Source organism: Pleurodeles waltl, chromosome 4_2 (assembly GCF_031143425.1).
Source record: "Pleurodeles waltl isolate 20211129_DDA chromosome 4_2, aPleWal1.hap1.20221129, whole genome shotgun sequence".
In the NCBI taxonomy this organism is placed as follows: Eukaryota; Metazoa; Chordata; class Amphibia; order Caudata; family Salamandridae; genus Pleurodeles; species Pleurodeles waltl.
The window spans coordinates 11,672,700-11,694,219 of record NC_090443.1 but is presented as its reverse complement, the minus strand read 5'-3'; the positions used below and the strand labels follow the sequence as shown (position 1 = coordinate 11,694,219).

The following is a 21,520-nucleotide window of genomic DNA, read 5'->3' as shown; positions in this document are numbered from 1 at the left end:
CACTACATAACTATTCCTAAACGCTCCTGAGTCCGGTCTTCACACCAACGATGTTTGTCTGGCTCAGTCACACCTTACCAATACTGTGAGGATCGGTCAAGTTTCCATAGCCTTCAAGACACAGACAGACATTCAGGCTGATAGACCACAGTCACTGGTTTATGAGCCGAAAATCCTATTAAGTACAAACATCCGTTCCTCCCTGTAGCCATTCAGTTTCAAACTCCCTGCTTGGGCTAAAAGCTAGGAGCTTGAGGTTTATATTCTTTTTCGTTTTTTGCAGGCCCTAGGTATCCGATAGCATTATGTAAGAAATGAAATATGAAGACATTGGGTCAGCAAGGGAGTATTCCAACACAAACTACATGCTAGTGGTAGTTGAGAAGAAAATAAAAGAAACATTTTAAAAGGATATCCTCTGATGAATGGAGTTTTGGTGTCCTGGAACACTAAAGGATGATCTCTTCCCATTGACCCTCGCTCACCAGCAGGTTTACAGACTCTATGACATCAATGAAGACCTCGTTCTTTTTGTACTTGAGGCCTTCGGATCTCCAGGACACGGCATTGGTGACTGTGGTGGGAACACGGGACTTGGCCGTCTCTAGCTTGTTTCCCTGCTGTGTGATGTACCTGTTGATAGGCCAGATAGAAAATGAAATACACTGATGAGAAATAATGGCATGTAGATGGAAAATTGTGGCAACTTCCTTCCGTGCCCCCAATCAAAGTCAACAGAAGGAACATATTATGTGGTTTGAAAATGTAAAATTGTCTCTAAAGTTGAAGGCCAAACACAACTAAAGTTTAACACAACACTCACTCTTGCAGTATTTTGCTTTCAGTGGTTTGTGGGAAACCAAAGTCCATCAACTCGTCCAGTAGCTCGTACACGATGACAAAGTTATCCCGGATACTCTCTTCCTCTACTTCCTTGAAGTATTCAGTGAAGACCTGGAAGAAGGTTGAACTTTTGTTTCACTCATCCTCATCTATGTGTTCCCCACCATATCTATCTGCACCCACCTTCCTTCAGAATGCTCCAATTAGAAGTAATAAACACAGGAATCATGAACCAATCCTAGAGAGCCACCGTAAAATGCCACTATTGATAACCTTCCAGCATTTCCTACTGCTGTTACTTTCTGGGGCGTAGCGTCAGGGGGTTTCTGAGGTGTGACACCCGCTAAAAATGTATTCTGTAGTAAAATGTTGGGTACAAGTGCTTTCAGTGGGATAATGAGAACTGCCTGTCAGATTTCACCCGGGATTTCTACATGCCCACAATGACAAAAACAGACTCACACTCTCTCTTCTACGTTTTGAAGGCCTTAAAATGTTGATTAGTTTTAAAATGTTGATTAGTGTAAAAAATATTGCATTTTAAGTACCTCTAGTAACCCACCCTCTTTCCACTACCCCGCTGGCCCCCCTCATGTGCTGTTACTCATATAACGTGCTGTAACAAGATGTTCCAGCGTGATTGTTGGGCCATCTGAAGCTCCCTCTCCCCGCCGAATTATACTGACCAAGCTACGCCCCTTGTTACTTTGGTACTGAGTGGCACCCCAACAACCGTTACACATCCAGAAATACGATCAACCCTAGAAAAATTGTTAAAAACTCGAATTTCTGCAACTATATTATTATCTTTTATTATCAGACTCCTGGAAAATTACGAGTTGCCCTATAATACTTCTAATCCACTGGATTTCCACAGAAATAGTGAACATAGAAATAAATGCGAACAGAACTTAAAATACTCCCTATAAATCAAGAATTGTCAAAGGATTACTTCAGGGAATGCACTTATAACTCTCAAGCTGCATCCAAAATTCAATGCATCGAATATTCTAATGGTGCAGCAAAATGCTGAACAGCTGCAAAAGTATTGACTGCCTCCTCTGGAATCATATCCACATGAAATATATAAATATTCAAATAAGTCTTTGTTAAATGTGCATAAAAAGATGTTGTGCCCCCAAAGTCTGACATTTGAATGCTGGCCTCCCCGACAGTAGCACATTCAGAGAAATTATGGGGTCTCATCTATTCTCTTGCCCCTGGTATTTTCACTTCAAGCCTCTTACCTCAACCAACTTGTAGAGAAAGGAAAACACCAGAGACGCATTGGCATTCTTGTTGGTGGTAGCCACAACTGGCAGCGGATCAAGGAAAATGCAGCTAGGAGGTGGTGGACAAGACAAGCACTGAAAGTGAAGTGAAGACCTCAAATCCGGAATGCACAACTTGTCTACAACTGTGGCAACAAACATGGCAGCACAGCAACATCTGCAGCTTGAGGATGCTCACACCATGCAAGTCAGGTGGTCGCCTTGGCATGAGAAAGTGGCACTGCTTCCTGATAAACTAGCAGATGGGTGGAAGCAGTGTCACTCTGAGAACCTGGGACTACTGATCGTGAAGTGAGACTAAGTGAGCAGCTGTGTCTCTGTGGCATGAACAATAAATTGTGTTTCTCTCCTACAGGGGCGACTGATACCATCTGCTGCTTTCTTATCACCATCTGCATCACTGGCGTCTTCATCGTGGGTAAGTATCTGTCCGGGTAGAGCAAAGACTGCAGGAAGGGAGGGATCACAGGCTGGTTGCAGAGTGAGGGCAGTAACTAGGGAAATGCTTTTAAAGAATTGGGTTCGAGTATAATTAGGTACTCTTTGGTTGTATCTCTGTGGGGGTTGGGTCACAATGTACCAGATAGTAGGCTGGAACCAGTGAGACTGCAGTTAATGTCTGCAGTATCCTCAAGTGCGCCAGTCATCTGATGCTCCAGGTGCATATTTTCTCCTAGAACCACCAACTTTCGTGGAACAAGTCAATAGGTCTCATATTTGCTTGACTTAGAGCTATTGGCATTGTAAATGCATAAGTGGACCTTTCTTGCCACATAAATTGGTCAACCTTGCAGCATAATTTGGTCCTCTCTGCCTCATAATTCAAATGGCACTGCATATAACTAAAGTACTTGCTTTTACCTTCTTCCTCTTTCTGTAGTAAAAAATGGAAAAATTGCCTTTATTTTTTTTTCTCTATTATTATTGTGCTCCTCCCCCGCCAACCTAGTGTGGGGACTCAGAGATGACCTAGAGACAAAGAGCAGGTTGTGCAGCGAGTTATGGGCAAAAATGTTAGTGCAGCGAGTACTGTAGTGTCTTGACTGTAAAAATAAGAACAACCCCAAGAGGGTACCACTATAAAAATAACATTTGTAAGAAATATGGTCATGTATCTATATAGTCAGCGCCTAGAGGGCATAACGACTTAAACAGAATGGCAGAAAATAATGCAGTGTAACCATATATGTAGCCCCTAGAGGGTATAGTGCTTTACACATTTTCAGGCCTACTGCAATACTATTACAAACACAAACTTAAAACACAAACTACTCCCAGCTGTAAAACAAATAGTTACAGCCAGGAGAGAGCTCAATAAGACCCTTATTGGTGGGAGAGGTTACTATTTTGCCCCCCCCCCCCAACCTACGGTGGGAACACAGAGATGACCTAGTCAGAAAGATCTTGTCGTGCTGACCATTTTGTTGGTGGTCCCATTGTCCTAGGATCACCAACGGCGAGTTATGGGCAAACATGTTTTGTAAAAGGAATGCCCCGCAAAACATTATGGGGCGATTTTCCGACTGCAGCGAATATTGTAGTAACGTTATTGTAATGCTCAGAACAGCCCCTAGATGACACCATAATTAAAACAGCATTTGTAAGAAACATGGTCATATAATGATATGAAAACACAATTGCAGAAAGTAATGCAGTATAGCCATATGTGTAGCCCGCCCTTAGAGAGCATAGTGCCTTACACATTTTCAGACCCAGCAGGCCTACTGCAATATTATTACAAACAAGACCCCTAAAGCACAAACTACTCTCAGCTGTCCAGCCACAAGAGAGCTTAAAAAGACACTGAATGTGGGAGACATTACTATTTTGGGGTCCTCCCCCCAACCGAGGGTGCAAACCCAGAGATGACCTAGATAAAAAGAGTGCATCGTGCTGAACGTTTTGATGGTGGTCCCATTGTTGTAGGACCACCAAAGGCTGAGTCATGGACAAAAATTTTTATAAAAGAAATGCCCCGCAAAGCGTTATGGGGTGAGGTTTCCTGTGTGCAATTAATATTGTAGTATTGGCTCTCCCGCTGTTTTGGGAGAGCCCCTTTGAGGATTTCTCAATTTATTTTTGTTGTATATGCTCCAGTTTGGACATTTTTCAACTACTAAACTTGTAAAGTGGTCCTCATGGAAAGCGCTCCTCTGATGGAGGTCGCCCATACGAAACTTCATGTAATCATGTAAAGCGCTCCTCCAATCGAGCTTGCGCTATATGAACCTTTAAAGACATTTTTATAAATTAAAAAGAACCCCCTCCAGCTTGCAGCCTTTGTGCGCAGACAGCACAAAGAAACAGCAGCATACCCAAAACAAGGGAGAGGAGAAAAAAAAACCACAAAAAAAAAAAAAAAAAAAACATACAGCCACACAGCGCGAAGCAGCAAGGCAAAAGAAAAAAAATAGTGCACCACACTAAGGTATTTGGCTGATGGTGCAATAATCCATGTAAGAAGGTCAGTCTGCAAGTTGTAACAAAGCAGTCTCAAGGTGGGACAAATGTAAAGTATTTACCTACGAAATCAAGGGAATTTTGAAAGGCAAGCCCAGGAACAAATGAAAGTGATGGGCATGGGATGGGCCCGGTTAAAGCCCACACAGTATATTACAACAGGTCAAAGACCACTGCTTGCACACTTCTAAACTCAGTCTAAAAATGCAGTGTTGCACAGTCCTTCTGAGGGAGCGTAGTGTGAGTTTGGAACTCTGTCCTCCCGGGTTTATGCACTACAGCATCTCTGGCAATACTTCTGTTCTACCAGAATTTAATCTGGCCTCTTCATCTTTCTCACCTCACCTTTGCCTAGTTGGTATGCTCCCTTAAGACCTTATTTGTCCTCAGTCTGCTTTCTACCTTTCAACATATATAGTTTTATTGACTTTTACTGTATATAATATTCCACTTTAACAACCCCTTTGCTTTCTTCCTCTAGACATATTGTGGATGATTGTATGCCCTTTTACAGTATATAGTATTCCACATCGACATGAATTAATTCATTTGTTGTTCAAACAATTTTTATTTGTAACCTCTCAGCTTTGACTGCGTAAAGTGCTCTAGCTCCTTTGAGTAATGTTTGCACAATATAAAACTGCATTAATAATAATCTGGTAGCACATAAAAGGATACAGTAGAGGTTGCTGTGCTTGATCCACAGGAAGTGAACCTTGCCGTGGGTCAACAGTGGGGTCATTGCGCCTTCTTCTTCCTTCTGCATCATGAGTTGCATGAAGTGGTCAATCTCTGCCATGCTGACATCCCCTTTGTAATTCCGGGAAATCAGAGGCTGTAATGAAGGGAAAACGCACTCGTTAACATCTTCCCATCATATCATTCCCCCATCTCCTGTGTTTTTAGGAGCTGCTTCTCTCAATTAGAACACTGTTTTTATAACGCCCAGAGAGAGCAAGCGTTTTTTTTACTATCAAAAGCAAAATGTACACATAAAAACAAAAAAGTTATTAGAACTCCTCATTTTCCAGGAACACTCCACAAAATGCTCCACCCAGGGCCTGAAAGCGTACAACAGCAGATTACTGGGCTGTTAAAAAGGAAGGGAATACACCAGTTACACTTTGACAAATTACATTTTCGGCACTAAACCTTCTAAAATCTCTACATACAAGTTGTGAAAAGTAATGGCATAAAGAACAGCGCAGATGAATGAAAACAACAAAGAAAACATAGAAACAAGCATTGGAAATGCCAATAAGTCTGGCTTTTAAATGAAAGAGCCTCCTCAGTCTATAATCAGTTTAGACACCCAGTATGCCATCATACATGTACTCTGTCACACATCTTAGCACTCATGTGTCCAGTGATCCACCCACTGGCTCATTCTTGTATTCATCCACTTACACAACCACAATATATACACATATGAATTCAACAACAAAAGCAAGATATAACCCCTTCGGCACCATGGACGAGCTGGTCTCGCCCTCGGCTGCAGAAGAGCTGTGCCAAGGGCGAGACCAGCTCGTCCTGCACTTGGTTCATGGGGGGACCACTGGGCCTCCCACCCCCAGTCAGGGCTGGCAGGGGAAGCGCTTCCCCTACCACCCCCTCTCCGGGCATCTAATGATGTCAGAGCGCACCTCGCGCTGACATCGTTAGAGGCAGCTGGAGGCGCTGGAAGCATTTGAATCCAGCGCGTCGAGGAGCAAAGAGGTGAGTTTCTTCTGCAGCAGGGGGGTTCCGATGGGGAACAGGGTCAAGACTGATTTGCATATGGCTGGGTCCAAACTGGAATGCATGGCAAGCAAAAAAACTGATGGATTAAACCCAGATCTGTGACTGGGGGTGAATGTTTGATTTGCACTGCATTCCGTCCATCATCTGTTGTTTTTGCATTTGTCGCCCCAAGTGGGAAGGGTATGCCCAGACGTGGATCCCGTGCTTGCTATGCCACCAGATTCAAGCTAGCCTGGCTGATGGAGGGTGATACCCTGAAACCGGTCCCAGGATGCTTGTTTTTGGTTCAGGGAAGACCTGGCCTGGCAGTTCGGGCTGGACTGTTCCCATGGGAAACAGGATCAAGACTGATTTGCATATGGCTGGGTCCAAACTTGAATGGCATGGCAAGCAAAAAACTGATGGATTAAACCCAGATCTGTGACTGGGGGGTGAATGTTTGATTTGGTCTGCATTCCGTCCATCATCTGTTGTTTTTGCATTTGTCGCCCCAAGTGGGAAGGGTATGCCCAGACATCTGTTGTTTTTGCATTTGTCGCCCCAAGTGGGAAGGGTATGCCTAGACGTGGGTCCCATGCTTGCTATGCCACCAGATTCCAGCTAGCCTGGCTGATGAAGGGTGATACCCTGAAACCGGTCCCAGGATGCCTGTTTCTGGTCCAGGGAAGGCCTGGCAGTTCGGGCTGGACTGTTCCCATGGGGAACAGGGTCAAGACTGATTCGCATATGGCTGGGTCTAAACTGGAATGGCATGGAAAGCGAAAAAACTGATGGATTAAACCCAGATCTGTGACTGGGGGTGAATGTTTGATTTGCTGTACATTCCGTCCATCATCTGTTGTTTTTGCATCATACATGTACTCTGTCACACATCCTAGCACTCATGTGTCCAGTGATCCACCCACTGGCTCATTCTTTTATTCATCCACTTACACAACCACAATATATACACATATTAATTCAACAACATAAGCAAGATACATTAACCCCTTCGGCGCCATGGACGAGCTGGTCTCGCCCTCGGCTGCAGCACAGCTGTGCCAAGGGCAAGACCAGCTCGTCCTGCACCTGGTCCATGGGGTGAGCACCAGTCAGGGCTGGCAGGGGAAGCACTTCCCCTACCACCCCCTCTCCGGGCATCTAATGATGTCAGAGCGCACCTCGCGCTGACATCGTTAGAGGCAGCTGGAGGCACTGGAAGCATTTGATTCCAGCGCGTCAAGGAGCAAAGAGGTGAGTTTCTTCTGCAGCAGGAGGGTTCTTTCGAAAAAGGCATTGGGGCAAAGGAAAGGGTTTTCCTTTCCTTTGCGGTCTTTTTCAGCATTCCTGCTGTCCGGTTCCGTCGCAAACGCGTAGCAGGAATGCCCACTAGACACCAGGGATTTGTTTTGGGTCAGTTTCATGTGGCGGGGAGCGGTCCCTTAGGCAAGGGTCGCTCCCTTTTGGGGGGCAATATGTTTTACGCCATTTTTGCCCCTCTTGAGGGCAGAGCGGCCTATTAATTTTAGGCCGATCTGCCCCCAAGGGGGGCAGAAGCCACTGTGATGCCAGGGATTTTTTTTGGTGTGTTTGGGGGTGGCCCCTTGGGAAAAAGTTGACCCCCAAAGGAGGCACAGGACTGTTGGCCATTTCTGCCCCCTTTGGGGGCAGATCGGCACTTAGACGCCACTTAGACACCAGGGATCTTGTATGTGTTTTGTGGGGAGAGGGGGGCGGCTGCTTGGGCAAGGCTTGCTCCCCTAACGTGGCACATTACTGATGGCCATTTCTGCCCTCCTTGGGGGCAGAACGGTCTATTCTTTTTTTTTTAGGCCCATCTGCCCCTAAGGATTTTGTTTTTAGTTTTGTTTTTTTGTGTGTGTGTGGGGGTGGGGCCTTGGGCAAGGGTTGCCCCCCTTCCAAGGGGGCACACAACTGTTGGCCATTTCTGCCCCACTTGGGGGCAAGAAAGAAAGAAAGAAAAAAAGAAAAAGAAAGAAAGAAAAAAAGAAAAAGAAAGAAAGAAAAAAAGAAAGAAAAGAGAAAGAAAAAAGAAAGAGAAAGAAAGAAAAAGAAAGAAAGAAAGAAAAAAAGAAAGAAAAGAGAAAGAAAAAAGAAAGAGAAAGAAAGAAAGAGAAAGAAAGAGAGAGAGAGAAAGAAAGAGAAAGAAAGAAAGAGAAAGAAAGAAAGAGAAAGAGAAAGAAAGAGAAAGAAAGAAAGAAAGAAAGAAAGAGAATTAAAGAGAGAAAGAAGGTTTGTATTGGGGTGGCCCCTTGTGCATGCGTCGCCCCTCAAAGGGGGCACTTGATTGTTGGCAATTTATGCCCCCCTTGGGGGCAGATGGGCCTAATTATTTTTAGGCCCATCCACTAAGGCGTCAGGGATAGTTTTTTTTTGTGTGTAGGGGGACAGTCCCTTGGCCAAGGGTCGCATACCCCAAAGGGGCACATGAATGCTGGTCATTTCTTCCCCCCTTGGGGGGCAAATCAGCCTAGTTTTTTTAGGCTCTTCTGCTCCAAGGGGGCAGAAACCACTAGACACCAGGGAACATTTCTAAATGTTTGGTGGGGGGGATGTTTGCCAACTGGCGAAGTATTTGCATTTGTGATTATAATGGTTTATTTCTCCTTTTTGTTCTAGTTCACGGCTTTTGCTTCCGTTCCTGTGACTCCTTGTGGTTTTGGCAGTGGTTGACCTGTAGTTTGTGTAATTGCATGTTTTGGGTAAGAAAATACAATTTACTCCAAATGAATACTGTTGTAATGCATGAATGTCATTTTTGTAAATGGAGTACTAAATGCTGGATTGTGTTTTAAATTGTCCTTAGATTTGTGCACGATGATATTTGTGTTGTCTTATGTGTAATATTCTTTTCTTTTTCCTTTTTAGTGGGATATCATTGGTGATTGCTGTGTCTGTGCAGAGTAGTTGCTGGTGATTCTAGCTTTTTCAGGCAAGTGAGAGGTATAGTTTTTGAGTACATAACTCTTTGCGATAAAGCAACACTTTGTTTATTACTTATTTTAGACAGTGCTGGTTGTTGTTGGCGCATTTGTCAAGTTACACTTCTTAGAAAGGATCATGGCTAGAGTGACAGCAGGTTGTTGGTATGCTGTTTGAGTCGTTTTCTGACCATGATTATGAGACTGACTCTGCATCTGAGGCAGAGGAGGAAGTGCTAGATTCTGGCAGTGAATTTTTTGTCTGAGAGTGGCTTCATCATCAGATGATTCCTCTGAGTGTGGATGAAGTGCCTGTTGTAGAGGAGGGCACTGATGTGCCAATCGTGCAGCAGCCTGGGGCTGAAAGGCTTCCCATTGGAAGAACTTACCTCTGGGTTGCCCCGAACATGGAGCAGCCAGAGTTGCCTGTCTTTACTGGTCTCCCGGGGTGTAGAGTGATTACAGTAAACTTTTTGCCTATCAATTTCTTTCAGTTGTTTATGGATGATGTATTTTTGGAAGAGACTGTTGAGCAGACTAATTTGTATGCTGAGCAGTACTTGAGGGACAATGCTGCCAGACTTAGGCCACACTCTAGAACTACCCAGTGGATTCCCACAAATCTGGAAGAGTTGAAAAAGTTCTTGGGTTTAACTTTTTTTAATAGGTTGATAAGGTCCCTGTCTTCGTATTGGTCTTCCAGTCCCTTGATGGTAACAGCTATATTTCCTGCAACCATGAGTCGTAATCGGTATATGCTTCTTCTTCGGATACTGCATTTTTTGGATAATCCTTGAGCCTTGCCATGAGATCACCTTGATTCTGACCGTCATTTTAAGATTAGGCCTGTCTTTGATCATTTTGTAGATTGTTTTTTATAGGTCTATGTTCCAGGCAAAGAAATAGCTGTGGACGGTCTTCGGTCCTGTTCAGGGGTCATTTGGTTTTTAGGCAGTACATTCCTACCAAGAGGGCACAGTATGGAATGAAAACATATATGCTGTCTGAAAGTAGTACAGGATATGTTTATAATTTCAGGGTCTACACTAGTAGGGATTCCAGTATTGACCCCCCTGGTTATCCACCCACTTTTGGAGTTAGTGAGTAAATTGTGTGGGAACTTGGTAGATGACTGTTTAACAAAGGTCACCATTTGTATGTAGATAACTTCTACACTGGAGTGCAGATGTTCAGGGAATTGTTCACAGTGGACACTGTTGCTTGTGGCACAATCAGCTCTGACCGGAAAGGCTATCCAAGGGAGCTTGTCTGTATAAAACTTGAGGGGACAGTGCAGTGCCTTGCGGAATGATGAGCTGCTAGCTCTGAAATTTGCAGACAGGAGGGATGTCTATATGCTAACTACCATCCATGAGCAGAGTACTTCCCCTGTGACTGTTTAAGGTCAGCTTGCGGAAGTGCGCAAACCTGCATGCATTTTGGACTACAATAAGCACATGGGTGGTGTTGCTAGAGTAGATCAGAGGTTGGAACCTTACACAGCTGTTCGTAAGGTCTACGTTTGGTATAAGAAATTAGCAATTCATCTTTTCTATTTGAAAACTTTTAATGCTTTTGTTATGTTTAAGAATAGTTCTCCAGAGTCAAGGATGGCATTTGTTAAATTTCAGGAGTCAGTGATAGAGAGCCTTTTGTGGTGGAACAGGCAAGCCTTCCTAGAGTAGCAGTGGTGAAGGATGTGGCTAGATTGAAAGATCACCACTTTCCTGATCACATTCCTTCCATTCCCAAAAACAGACTTTCCTACTAAGAAATAAAGAGTCTGTGCCCGAAGAGGTATAAGGAGGGAGACTTGGATGTACTGCCCCAATTGTCCCTCAAAGCCTGGGCTGTATGGCTGGCTGTTTCAAGAGTTACCACACCCAAAAACATTACTTTGAACTACCGTGAGCGTTATCTGCCTGTTTTATATTTTCATATGTTCATTTTCACGGTTGGCTTTACTGTCATGTATTTAGTTAGAGCGTTTGTGTTTGTAGTTTTGTACTTATTTTATAATTAGTTAGTCGTTTCCTTGTTGTTTAAAAAAAAAAAAGTGACGGCGGTGTGCGTTGAGTGGCTGTGTAAATAGTGACTTGCTGTTGCCCACTGCAACACACTGCTAGCCAAACGCCAGTCCACAGACTCTCATCAGCTAGTGTGATTGATGTGTCAGGCATGTGGGCGTATGAAAGTGATGGGCCCTTGAGTGGCGCTGTCTTTTGATGCGAGTATTGTAATATGCTGGGCACACGGTTGGCGGTGTGAATGGTCTTGTGCATGTTATGTATAAAAAGGTGTGTGAATAGACTGTAAAGAGGTTGGTGCCTTGACACTGCTTTACAGCTCACAAGCTGTGAGTCATTGGTTCCATTTTTTGGCCTTTCAGTTATTAACAGTGCATTTATTTTTTGTGAAATCTCGTTAGTAATATTTGATCTACTGAACCATCACTCACCCTCATGCTAAATCCAACCAGTACGTGGTAAAAATGAAAAAACCTGCTCCGCTGTAATCAGGTGTCAAACCACACCCATGACATGCTAGGTGTCTTGGGTGGGACCCCGATGATGAAGCTAGGTTGGTGTGTGAGGGGTCTTTTTAACATAACCTAAGTGCATTTCTTTTCACAATTTTAGTGTCTGGAACATCACATAAGGACATGGACACATCAAAATGATCTATTACAAAACTACCTTTTTTGCAGGGGAGGGGTCCCTGCATTTTTGGTTCAGGGTGAGGCGGTCATCAAAGGAAACCTACCAAACCCAGACCTTTTGGAAAACTAGACACCCAGTGGAGTCCAGGGAGGTCTGGCTTGCGTGTATCCCCCAATATTTTCCTACCCATACTCCCTGCAAACCTCAAAATTTGCTTTAAAAAAAAAAAAGCATATTTTCCTCATTTTTCTTTGTAGGATCGCCGCGCCAGCACAAATTTCCTACCACCCAGTGTTCCCCTCAGTCTCCAAAGTAAAATGATACCTCACTTGTGTGGGTCCCCAAATCAGAGACAGCCTAAAAATGTATAAAATAAAATTGTGCTGATCAACTCTCTGTGCTATCCCCTCAATCTCTGCAAGTTTTTGGCCTTCTCCTGCTGCAGGCACCTGGGTCACCCACATAAGTGAGGTATAATTCTTTAACGGGAGACCGAGGGGAACATTGAGTGGTAGGAAATTTGTCCCGGCACGGTGATCGTACAAAGAAAAGTGTGGAAATGTGATTTTTTAGCTATACTTGAGATTTGCAGAGGAGTCTGGGTTGGACATCTTGGGGAATCCACCAAGCCACACCTCTCTGGACTCCTACTGGTGTCTAGTTTTAAAAAATGTCTGGTTTTGGTAGGTTTCCCTAGATGACCGCTGCACCTGGGACCAAAAACACAGGTGACCCCTCACCCCCTACAAAAACAGGTAGTTTTGTAAGATCATTTTGATGTGAACACGCTGTGTTTTGGGGCATTTCCTAATGTGGGCATTGTGTCTACCCATATAAGTGAGGTACCATTTTTAATCAAGAGACCTGGGAAATGCTGGGTAGAAGGAAGTTTGTGGCTCCCTTCAGATTCCATAACTTTTCATCACCGAAATGTGAGAAAAAAAGTGTTTTTTTGGCCAAATTGTGAGGTTTGCAAAGGATTCTGGGTATTAGAACCTGGTGAAAGCCCCACAGGTCACCCCATCCTGGATTCCCCTAGGTGTCTAGATTCCAAAATACACAGTTTTGCAAGGTTTCCCTAGGTGTCGGCTGAGCTAGAGGCCAAAATCCACAGCTAGGCACTTTGCAAAAAACATGTCAGTTTTCTTTGGGAAAATGTGATGTGTCCACGTTGTGTTTTGGGGCATTTCCTTTCGCGGGCGCTAGGCCTACGCCCACAAGTGAGGTACCATTTTTAATTGGGAGACATGGGGGAACACAGTATAGAAGAACAAGTGTTACTGCCCATTGTCTTTCTCTACATTTTCTCCATCCAAATGTAAGACAGTGTGTAATAAAGAAGTGTATTTGAGAAATGCACTGTAATTCACATGCTAGTATGGGGACCCCCCCCCCAAATTCAGAGATGTGCAAATAACCACTGCTTCTCAACACCTTATCTTGTGCCCACTTTGGAAATTCGAAAGTTTCCTTGATATCCATTTTTAACTCTCTATATTTTACCAAATAAATTGCTTTATACCCGGTATACAATGAAAACCCACTGAACGGTGCAGCTCATTTATTGGCTTGGGGTACCTACGGTTCTTGATGAACCTACAAGCCCTACATATCCCCACAACCAGCAGGCATAACAGTATATTGCTTTAAAAAATCTGCCATAGGTGGAAAAAGTTATAGAAGAAAACGTCGACAGAAATGGCTCTTTTTTCACCTCAATTTCAATATTTTTTTTAAATTATAGCTGTTACTTTATGTAGGAAAACCTTAAAGGATCTACACAAATGACCCCTTGCTGAATTAAAAATTTCGTCTACTTTTTAGAAATGTTTATCTGTCCAGCAACCAGCATTGGTTTCACACCCATTTCTGTCACTAACTGGAAGGAGGCTAAAAGCACAAAAATAGTAAAAATGGGGTATGTCCAAATAAAATGCCAAAATTGTGTTGAATAATGTAGTTTTCTGATTCAAGTCTGCCTGTTCCTGAAAACTGAGAAGATGGTTATTTTAGCACCGCAAACCCTTTTTTGATGCCATTTTCAGGGGGAAAAAACACATGCTTTCTTCTGCAGCCCTTTTTTGCCATTTTTCTGAAAAGAACAAAGGTTTAGCTGCATTTTGGCTAATTTCTTGGTCTCCTCCAGGGGAACCCACTAACTCTGGGTACCTCTAGAATCCCTAGGATGTTGGAAAAAAAGAACGCAAATTTGGTGTTCTTAGCTTATGTGGACAAAACGATATGAGGGCAAAGGGGTTAAAAGAGTAAAAGGAAAACATGCTACAGACTAAACATTGCAGGCATAAGCTTGCAATTAAAAATACAAATACATTTAGCAGCAGGTGGCAGTCTTGCAATGTTACATGGTGGACATGTTGATTTTGAAGTTCCAGAATGGCCACCACGTTTGGCCATCTTGGAAAGGTAAAAAAATACAACCTTAGACAGTACTACTTCATGATGGTGGCCTGGTCTAGGTGCTGGGGCCTCACTCAATTTCTTTGTTAAAACGGCACACCCTACCAGCGGGACGCTTTTTTAGACTCATGTCTATCTGGAACACTGAAAAGCATTTTGTCAGAACATTATGTGAAGCTAGATCCAGGCATCGAAGAGGTGGGAAACCAGTTGTATGAACCAGCCACTAGTATAAAGAGGGGGTCTTGCCCTCCCCCGTACACAATGCATGTGGCTGGAAAGAGGCCTCGCCTTCAGAGTAGGAAATTGAGCAGGCCAGGTACAGAGCACTGTGGAAAGTAGGAAAAACTCAGAGGAGAGTGGGCTACCAGAGAGGCAACAGGACAACTGTCCACAAAATAAGCAGCAGAAGGAGAGGGACAAATCCTAGGTTTGATGCCACACTGAAGGACTGCAGTGCTACGGGGTAGTAGAGGGCCTCCTGTTAGAAGGAGCTAATATATAGATGTGTCTCTACCATACCACACACAGACATTCTGAAGGTAGATATGGGAGGGAGGACATGTACCTTTCTGAGGCAACAACTTTCCTAGTTTATAAATTCTTGTTATTGTTTGATTGGGGTGGGAGCTGGATGGGGAGAGAGGAGGGCTCCTTTATTCCTGTGTAGGGCTTGAGGCACATGCAATGACAGTGAGGGGCAGGGTGAGTGAGGCTTCTGCACCATATGTAGTCTCACACAACCACGTTATGCTGAACATAGTGAGTCCTAATGTCAAAGGACTCAATACACCAACAAAACGGCAGGTGATTCTTATTCCTTTAACAGAAAGCGCGGACACCTGTCTCCTGATGGACTTGTTTAATGAAAAAGGATTGCCTCAAACTGAGAACAAAACAGCTCCTTGCACAGTTCTCCTCTGTGCTCTCTAAAAAGAAGGGAGAGCTATATTATGCAACCAGAACTTCCAATGGGAATGTGAGGACGGTTGCTGCAGACAAGACAGGCAGCCTGCTCAGTGTGGTGCAAATAACAGTAAACATCTGAATGACCACAATAATATATGCCCCCAACATTAAACAAGTGGATTTTTAAGACTGCACATATGAGCCAGGGGAAATATGGTTGAAGGAGTGGTCTTCAAAATGTCCATGGAGGGCAATCAGGATCGCCCTCATTAATGATATGGTGGGGGCGGGGGGGAGTCAGCCTCTTCATGTGGGGATCTCTAAAGCCTTGATGAACTCTTATAATAGAAGGCACAGGGTTTACCTTCACCACCAGTCACACACTCCATGATCACTTTTTAGTAGGCCATAGATTGCTGGCACAGATTGATAGTTTTTTATAGGTCGTACTAGCACTTCATGCACCAATCACCTTGATAATGTATGCACCTGCTCCTCTAAACCAGGGTGCAACATGGAGACTAACTGCATCTCTCCTGCATAACTCGGTGGTATGTGACGAAGTTACAACTGGAATAAGCAATTTCTTGGCAGGAGACGGCATGGGGGGTGCTCAGCTACCACACTATGGGACACGCAAAAGGGGATTCTGATGGGTACCTACATTGTGGTAGCAGCACAATAGAAAAAATGTAGTCTGGAAGTCAACATGACCATAGAGCCGTAGCTCACTTCATCAGAGACTGAACACAAATGCACCCCCTGAAACAAAGCTGCGCATGAGGTCCTGGCACTCAGATACCAGGTTCGAGCCCTACACTTGAATAAAGTTGAAAATGCTCTACTTAAGCCTAAACAGAAATACCACTCTTCTGGCAACAAGGTTGCCAAGTTGCGGTCATCCCATCTGAAAGCAAAACTCAATGGAGAAAGGGTGCAGATAGTTCAGACCACAGAAGGGAAATAGTTACTGACGGTAAGGCGATAAGTCTTATGCAACTTCTATCAAAACATCAACAGCAAGGAACTGATATCTTTCCCTGAGGTGGATGTCTGTCTGTGCACTCACCTGGGCAACAGATCACGCTAATTGTGTAGCAGTGCTTAATTTGTGCTTGTTGTTTCCGGTGCTGAGCACCGGCACTTATTTTTGGGAGCCGGGGCTTATTCTTCTGCCTCAAGCATTTTCTGCGAGCAAAAGGCACATATGTGAAAGACGGAGAAAGGGAAAAACGAAAAAACGTCACAAAGGGAGAAAGCTGCTGGAGTGAGCTGCTGAAGCGCTGGGAGTGGCTTTAAATGGATTAAAGAGGCCCGAGATTGCTTCAGGATTACGCTGCCTCCGTATTCCGTGCTCACACAGTTAACTGCAGCAGCCGCGTGTTTCAGAGGAGAGCTCTGAGCACCGGCACTTTTCTATTTACAAATTAAGCACTGTTGTGTAGAGACTCTCGGCAATCCCATCACAAAATAAGAGGTGATAAGTGCTATACACAGGCTTAAAACTGGGCATCCCACTGGCCTGGATTGATATTTCGCCATCTTTTTCAAGATGCACTGTAATGTGCTGCAACTGCATCCTAGTGAAACTCTGCAACAAGTTAGAAGCCAATCGAGGTCTCCGACACTATGCTGAATACTGCAGATGTGGCTATCCCCAAGTCAAGCAGAGACCTGATCCTGTGTTCCTCATGCAGACCAATATCTCTTCTCAACATAGATATCAAGATTTTCATGAGAATACTGTCTGTGCAAATTGGGCTTCTCTTGTGAGATCTTGTAGAACTCGACTAGTGGGCTCTCGTGCTAGGCCACCAATCCAGAGATAATACCAAGAAAATCCTGCATAATTTAAAACATACCCAGGGGAAGTGCTGAAATGACCTGCTGCTCTTGTTAGACACAGAGAAAGTGTGTGACAAAGACAGCTGATGACGGGATTAATGTTGGTAATTGGGGTTAAACTATATAAGGGTGTTAGTCCATTTAGGAATGGAATAGGTGATACAGTGATGTTTGTTGCATGTGCTAAATTGCTTCGATTAGCTACGGCTCCCCGAGAGCCCCAATCCAAATCAATGGAAACAAATCATGAGGCGTATTAATCAAGGATGGTACCCGACAGGGGTGCCTGCTTTTGCCGCCCTTTTTTGACCGGGGGCCAGCGATCACAAAAGAGTTGCATTGTCTACCCTTCATCAAAATTGGACAACATCGTGGCATCACCTTCTTTCCCTTACCCATATAAGTCATCTTATAATTCACCCTATTGATGGAGAAGCATAGATTCCACCTCTGAAGAGACAACAGGTGTATCATGGTGGGCCCACTATATGTCCTTGATCCGGTAAAAGCCTTTGAAGACCTAAAGATTCAGTACAACCTTCGGGAATCGGAAAGACTGCTCTTTCTAGCTACAGAACTGGGTGCTGCAACCCCTTAGTCAAAAGTGGAGCCTCATGACTGTTTGACTAAAGTCCAGCCAAGAGACATGGGAAAAAGAGCAGGGAAGTGACCTCACTGCCAAAGGGAGGGAACCACGACAGGACACGTATATTGGTACAGAATGTCGACGGGACAGAAACACAATATAACGTATATATTGGTATAGAATCCCAGAACAAAAATATTGACATGGGATAAGCCAGAGACACCTCCTCGAGAGTGTGCGCCAAGCCACAGGTACACTTACGGACCTACTCTGTGATTTCCATAAATAAGGTAGATACTGGTAAGGGATTCTTCAGAAGGTAGATGGGCCATTAATGGGACAGATTTCGAGGGAGACAGGAGTTGCCCTTCAAGAGATGTCACTTCTGGATGAGAGGTTCGACACGTCCTTGAGGGCAAAACAATTGAGAATAGCTCCGGTTTCGGCTATACAGTTGATTCTAGTGCTCTGGGCGAAAACAGGTTGTGTCAATGCTTAGAGACATTAGCCCCATTGCAGTTTTGAAACGCTTGCTCACGCTCTCGCCCAGAGAATATAAGGAACACATCTGCTTGCATATTTTCAAGTGTGCGTCTTATCACCTTAAGGATTCCCAGCTCACACGGTTTACAAAATGAAAGAGAAGGGATGGATCCAACTCTCATAAGCCATTTCACCTGACCCTCTCTCCGTTTAGGGCTGGAAACAATGTCTCTCTTTAAATTTGCTTAGCTCAATGCTGGGCGGGGGTGGGGGGGTTGAAATGGGATTATTGTTGCGCACCTAGGTCAGAATATATGAAGTTGTTTTATAGTCTGTAGGAATAAAACTCTTCCCTGCCGACCAGAGGGTTGTAAGCAATGGTATATGAAATTATGAAACCAATAAAAACCGTTAAAGTGAAAAACATGAGAATCGGCTGATTTCAAAAATAGAAAAGTTCTTAGATCGATCTAATATATTCCTTATTTCAAACCCTTGCTGAGCATGATCAGAGAAGAGTGCATTTCCTCATTTACACGAAGTAAGCCATAATGTATAGTGACTAATAAAAGGAACAGAGGCTGCACTCCTGGATATCTTGAACAAGTTCTCTTACCTCATGGACAATGCAATGAAAGCACATATCTCTTGTCACTACTCGATCAGTCAAACATGTTTGACATCTTAGATTGCACAGCCATGCTGAACAGTCTTAAAGAGACTGCTGGTTTGCAGAAGGCAGTCAAAGGCTGGTGCAGATCTGTATTGGAGTCTTGCTAGAGTGAACTTTAGCTGGTTGTGATCAATGCGTGGCCATAGCATCTCATGGATCGTTACAACGGGCCATACATAGACTTTACATTTTGGGGGTTATTACAACTTTGGAGGAGGTGTTAATCCGTCCCAAAAGTGACGGTAAAGTGACGTATATACCATCAGCCGTATTACGAGTCCATTATATCCTATGGAACTCGTAATACGGCTGGTGGTATATCCGTCACTTTACCGTCACTTTTGGGACGGATTAACACCTCCTCCAAAGTTGTAATAACCCCCTATGTCTTTGGTGACTTGGTTAGGTAGTTCCTTACTTCACAGAAAGCAGGCGCTGGTGCATCAGCAGCAGAAGCAACGTTTCCAGTCCTGGCATGGGATTCACAAAGAGACATGCAGCCCCACTATCTGCATTACTTTGACGCTGATGGCAGCTCTCCCTGGGTAACGCTCCACAGAGCTCTTAACACAGTGCAAGCCAGACGTGTTGGATATGACAATGCTTGATAAGACAGAGACACTCGGGGTGCATCTGGGGGAAGAAGAGTCGACTCCCTCAAGAGAAGCAAGCGGTGTTCTTTCAGGGTCTGGGCTTGCTATGACTCCTGTTGAAGGAACATGCTTAGCAACTGCTGAACATTCTTCCTTGGTCCACCATAACATTTTGTACTCAGGTCAATGATGTAATGCAAGTAATTTCTGATTTTGAAATGGACTTGAATTTTCACCAAGAATGTTATGCTAAGCTATGGTCTTTGATGAATTAGATCAACCCCAACAACCTCAAACATCTGAACACAAGTCAACAGAAAAACCTCACGACTTCTGTATTGAAATTGCATTTGTATAGCACTTACCACACTTGACCAGAAGCAAACTCCCAGTAGAATTGTATCACAGCAGAAAGGTTGCAGCCAAGAATGAGTCCTTGTTTTGTGCACTTGTTTTGTGTAGCCAAACTGACGTTTAGAGCCAGGTATTCTCAACTTCGAGGCAAGGTGAATGCTGGAGAGTCATGGTGTGACCCGAACACACATTCATTCTGTGTTCTGTGGTGTCTGGCCTGTGACGCCCAATGCTCTTCAGGGGGTCGGGCAGTGGGCAATTCTTTTCCACTCCCTTCCACACCAGATAATGAACGGGCCATATAACTTTGCACTGAATTTACTAATTGATTGCTGCAACGTGTTTATCAATTGCCTTATTATGTAGTTACGTTTAAGTTATGTGATGTTAAACGTCAGTAGGTGTTTACATAACGTGCTTATACATGTAATTTGTGTGGTGCAAAATGATTTGCATGCATAAAGTGTAACAATACTTCATAGTAGTTAAAGTACTGCTGTAATAGCTACACAAAGGTGTGCTTTCTGGGTTTGCAAGTACTTATATCTCACCTACAGGTTGGGTGATGTGCACCCACCTGTGCTCTTTACAGCGAGTAGCGTGCTACCCGGAGCCCAAAGTTAGCAGTGCTCTCAAGGAAACCATTGCATGCATTTCATCCATTTTCTTTGTGGTACAATAATGGCTTAGGTGTGGTAATTCGAGGCGGTTATGTGAGAAGCAAATGGTTGATTGATGGAATGAATGGATATTGTTAGGTTGCAGGGATATGGTTCCAAAGAAAGAGAGTCAGACAGGCATGCACATTAGAGTAGTGTATATATACAGCAGGCATGGAGAAGGCAGAAGGAAAGGAGGTGGACATTCAAACTAAATATGCTGGGGCAAAAGTTTAAACCAAAGTAAATTTTTCAAACAGCTTTTTAGGACTACAGCAGGGAGAGTTTTTTGCGACAGCTTGCAATCTGTGGATGCAAACTTGTAGAAAGAAATAATTTTTTAATTGTCCTGTAAAGGAATGTAGCTTTTATCAGTCTTTCTAAAGAAACTAACTTTTAAGAGGTGGCTTAGATACTTGCCGCCCTGCAAAAACCATCCCCAATGCAGGTTAAGACCCTTTTAATGAGTGACTGTCAAGCAGAGACATCTAGGCGCATCCCAGTACCCCAATTGACTATGACAACACCATTGACAAAGCTCTTGTTCACATCACCCAACTGTCGGTGAGATATAAATACTTGCAAACCCAGAAAGCACAGCTCGGTCTAGCTATTGCAGCAGTACATTAAATACTATGAAGTATTGCTTAACTTTATGCATGCAAAGTACTTTACTCTATACAGCTTACACATATAAACATGTTATGTAAACACCTACCAATGTATAACATCAAATAACCTAAACAGAACTATAAAATAGGGCAGTTGATAAACATGTTGCAGCAATCAATAAATTAATCAATCAATCAGATGGTATTTGTATAGCGTGGCTTGTCACCCGAGTGGGTATCCAGGCACTTGCCGCTGGTGTGTATTTGAAAAGCTGGATTTTCAGTCATTTTCTGAAAAGGGTCAGTGGGGGTGTGGTGCTGAGATGGAAGGTGTTCCAGGCTTTGGCAGTGAGGTGGAGGAAGGAGCGTGCTCCAGCGAGGCATATGCATGGTATCTTTGCGGAAGCGATGTGTGTCGAGCAAAGGTTCCTGGTCGTTTGGTGGAGGTAAAGGCTGTGGTTCTGGGAGAC

The 21,520-nt window shown here is 43.9% G+C and overlaps 1 protein-coding gene across 1 annotated transcript in view; it reads right to left on the bottom strand.

Moving 5' to 3' along the window:
- Window positions 1-21,520, bottom strand: part of AP1M2 (adaptor related protein complex 1 subunit mu 2) — an 80,225-nt gene that overhangs the window by 36,322 nt on the left and 22,383 nt on the right. Inside the window, exons 2-5 of the mRNA XM_069230395.1 lie at window positions 5,274-5,430; window positions 2,091-2,158; window positions 824-954; window positions 486-633 (exon numbers count right to left, since the gene is read on the bottom strand). Of these exons, the coding sequence (XP_069086496.1) occupies window positions 486-633; window positions 824-954; window positions 2,091-2,158; window positions 5,274-5,430 (504 nt within the window). The remainder of the gene's footprint in view (window positions 1-485; window positions 634-823; window positions 955-2,090; window positions 2,159-5,273; window positions 5,431-21,520) is intronic.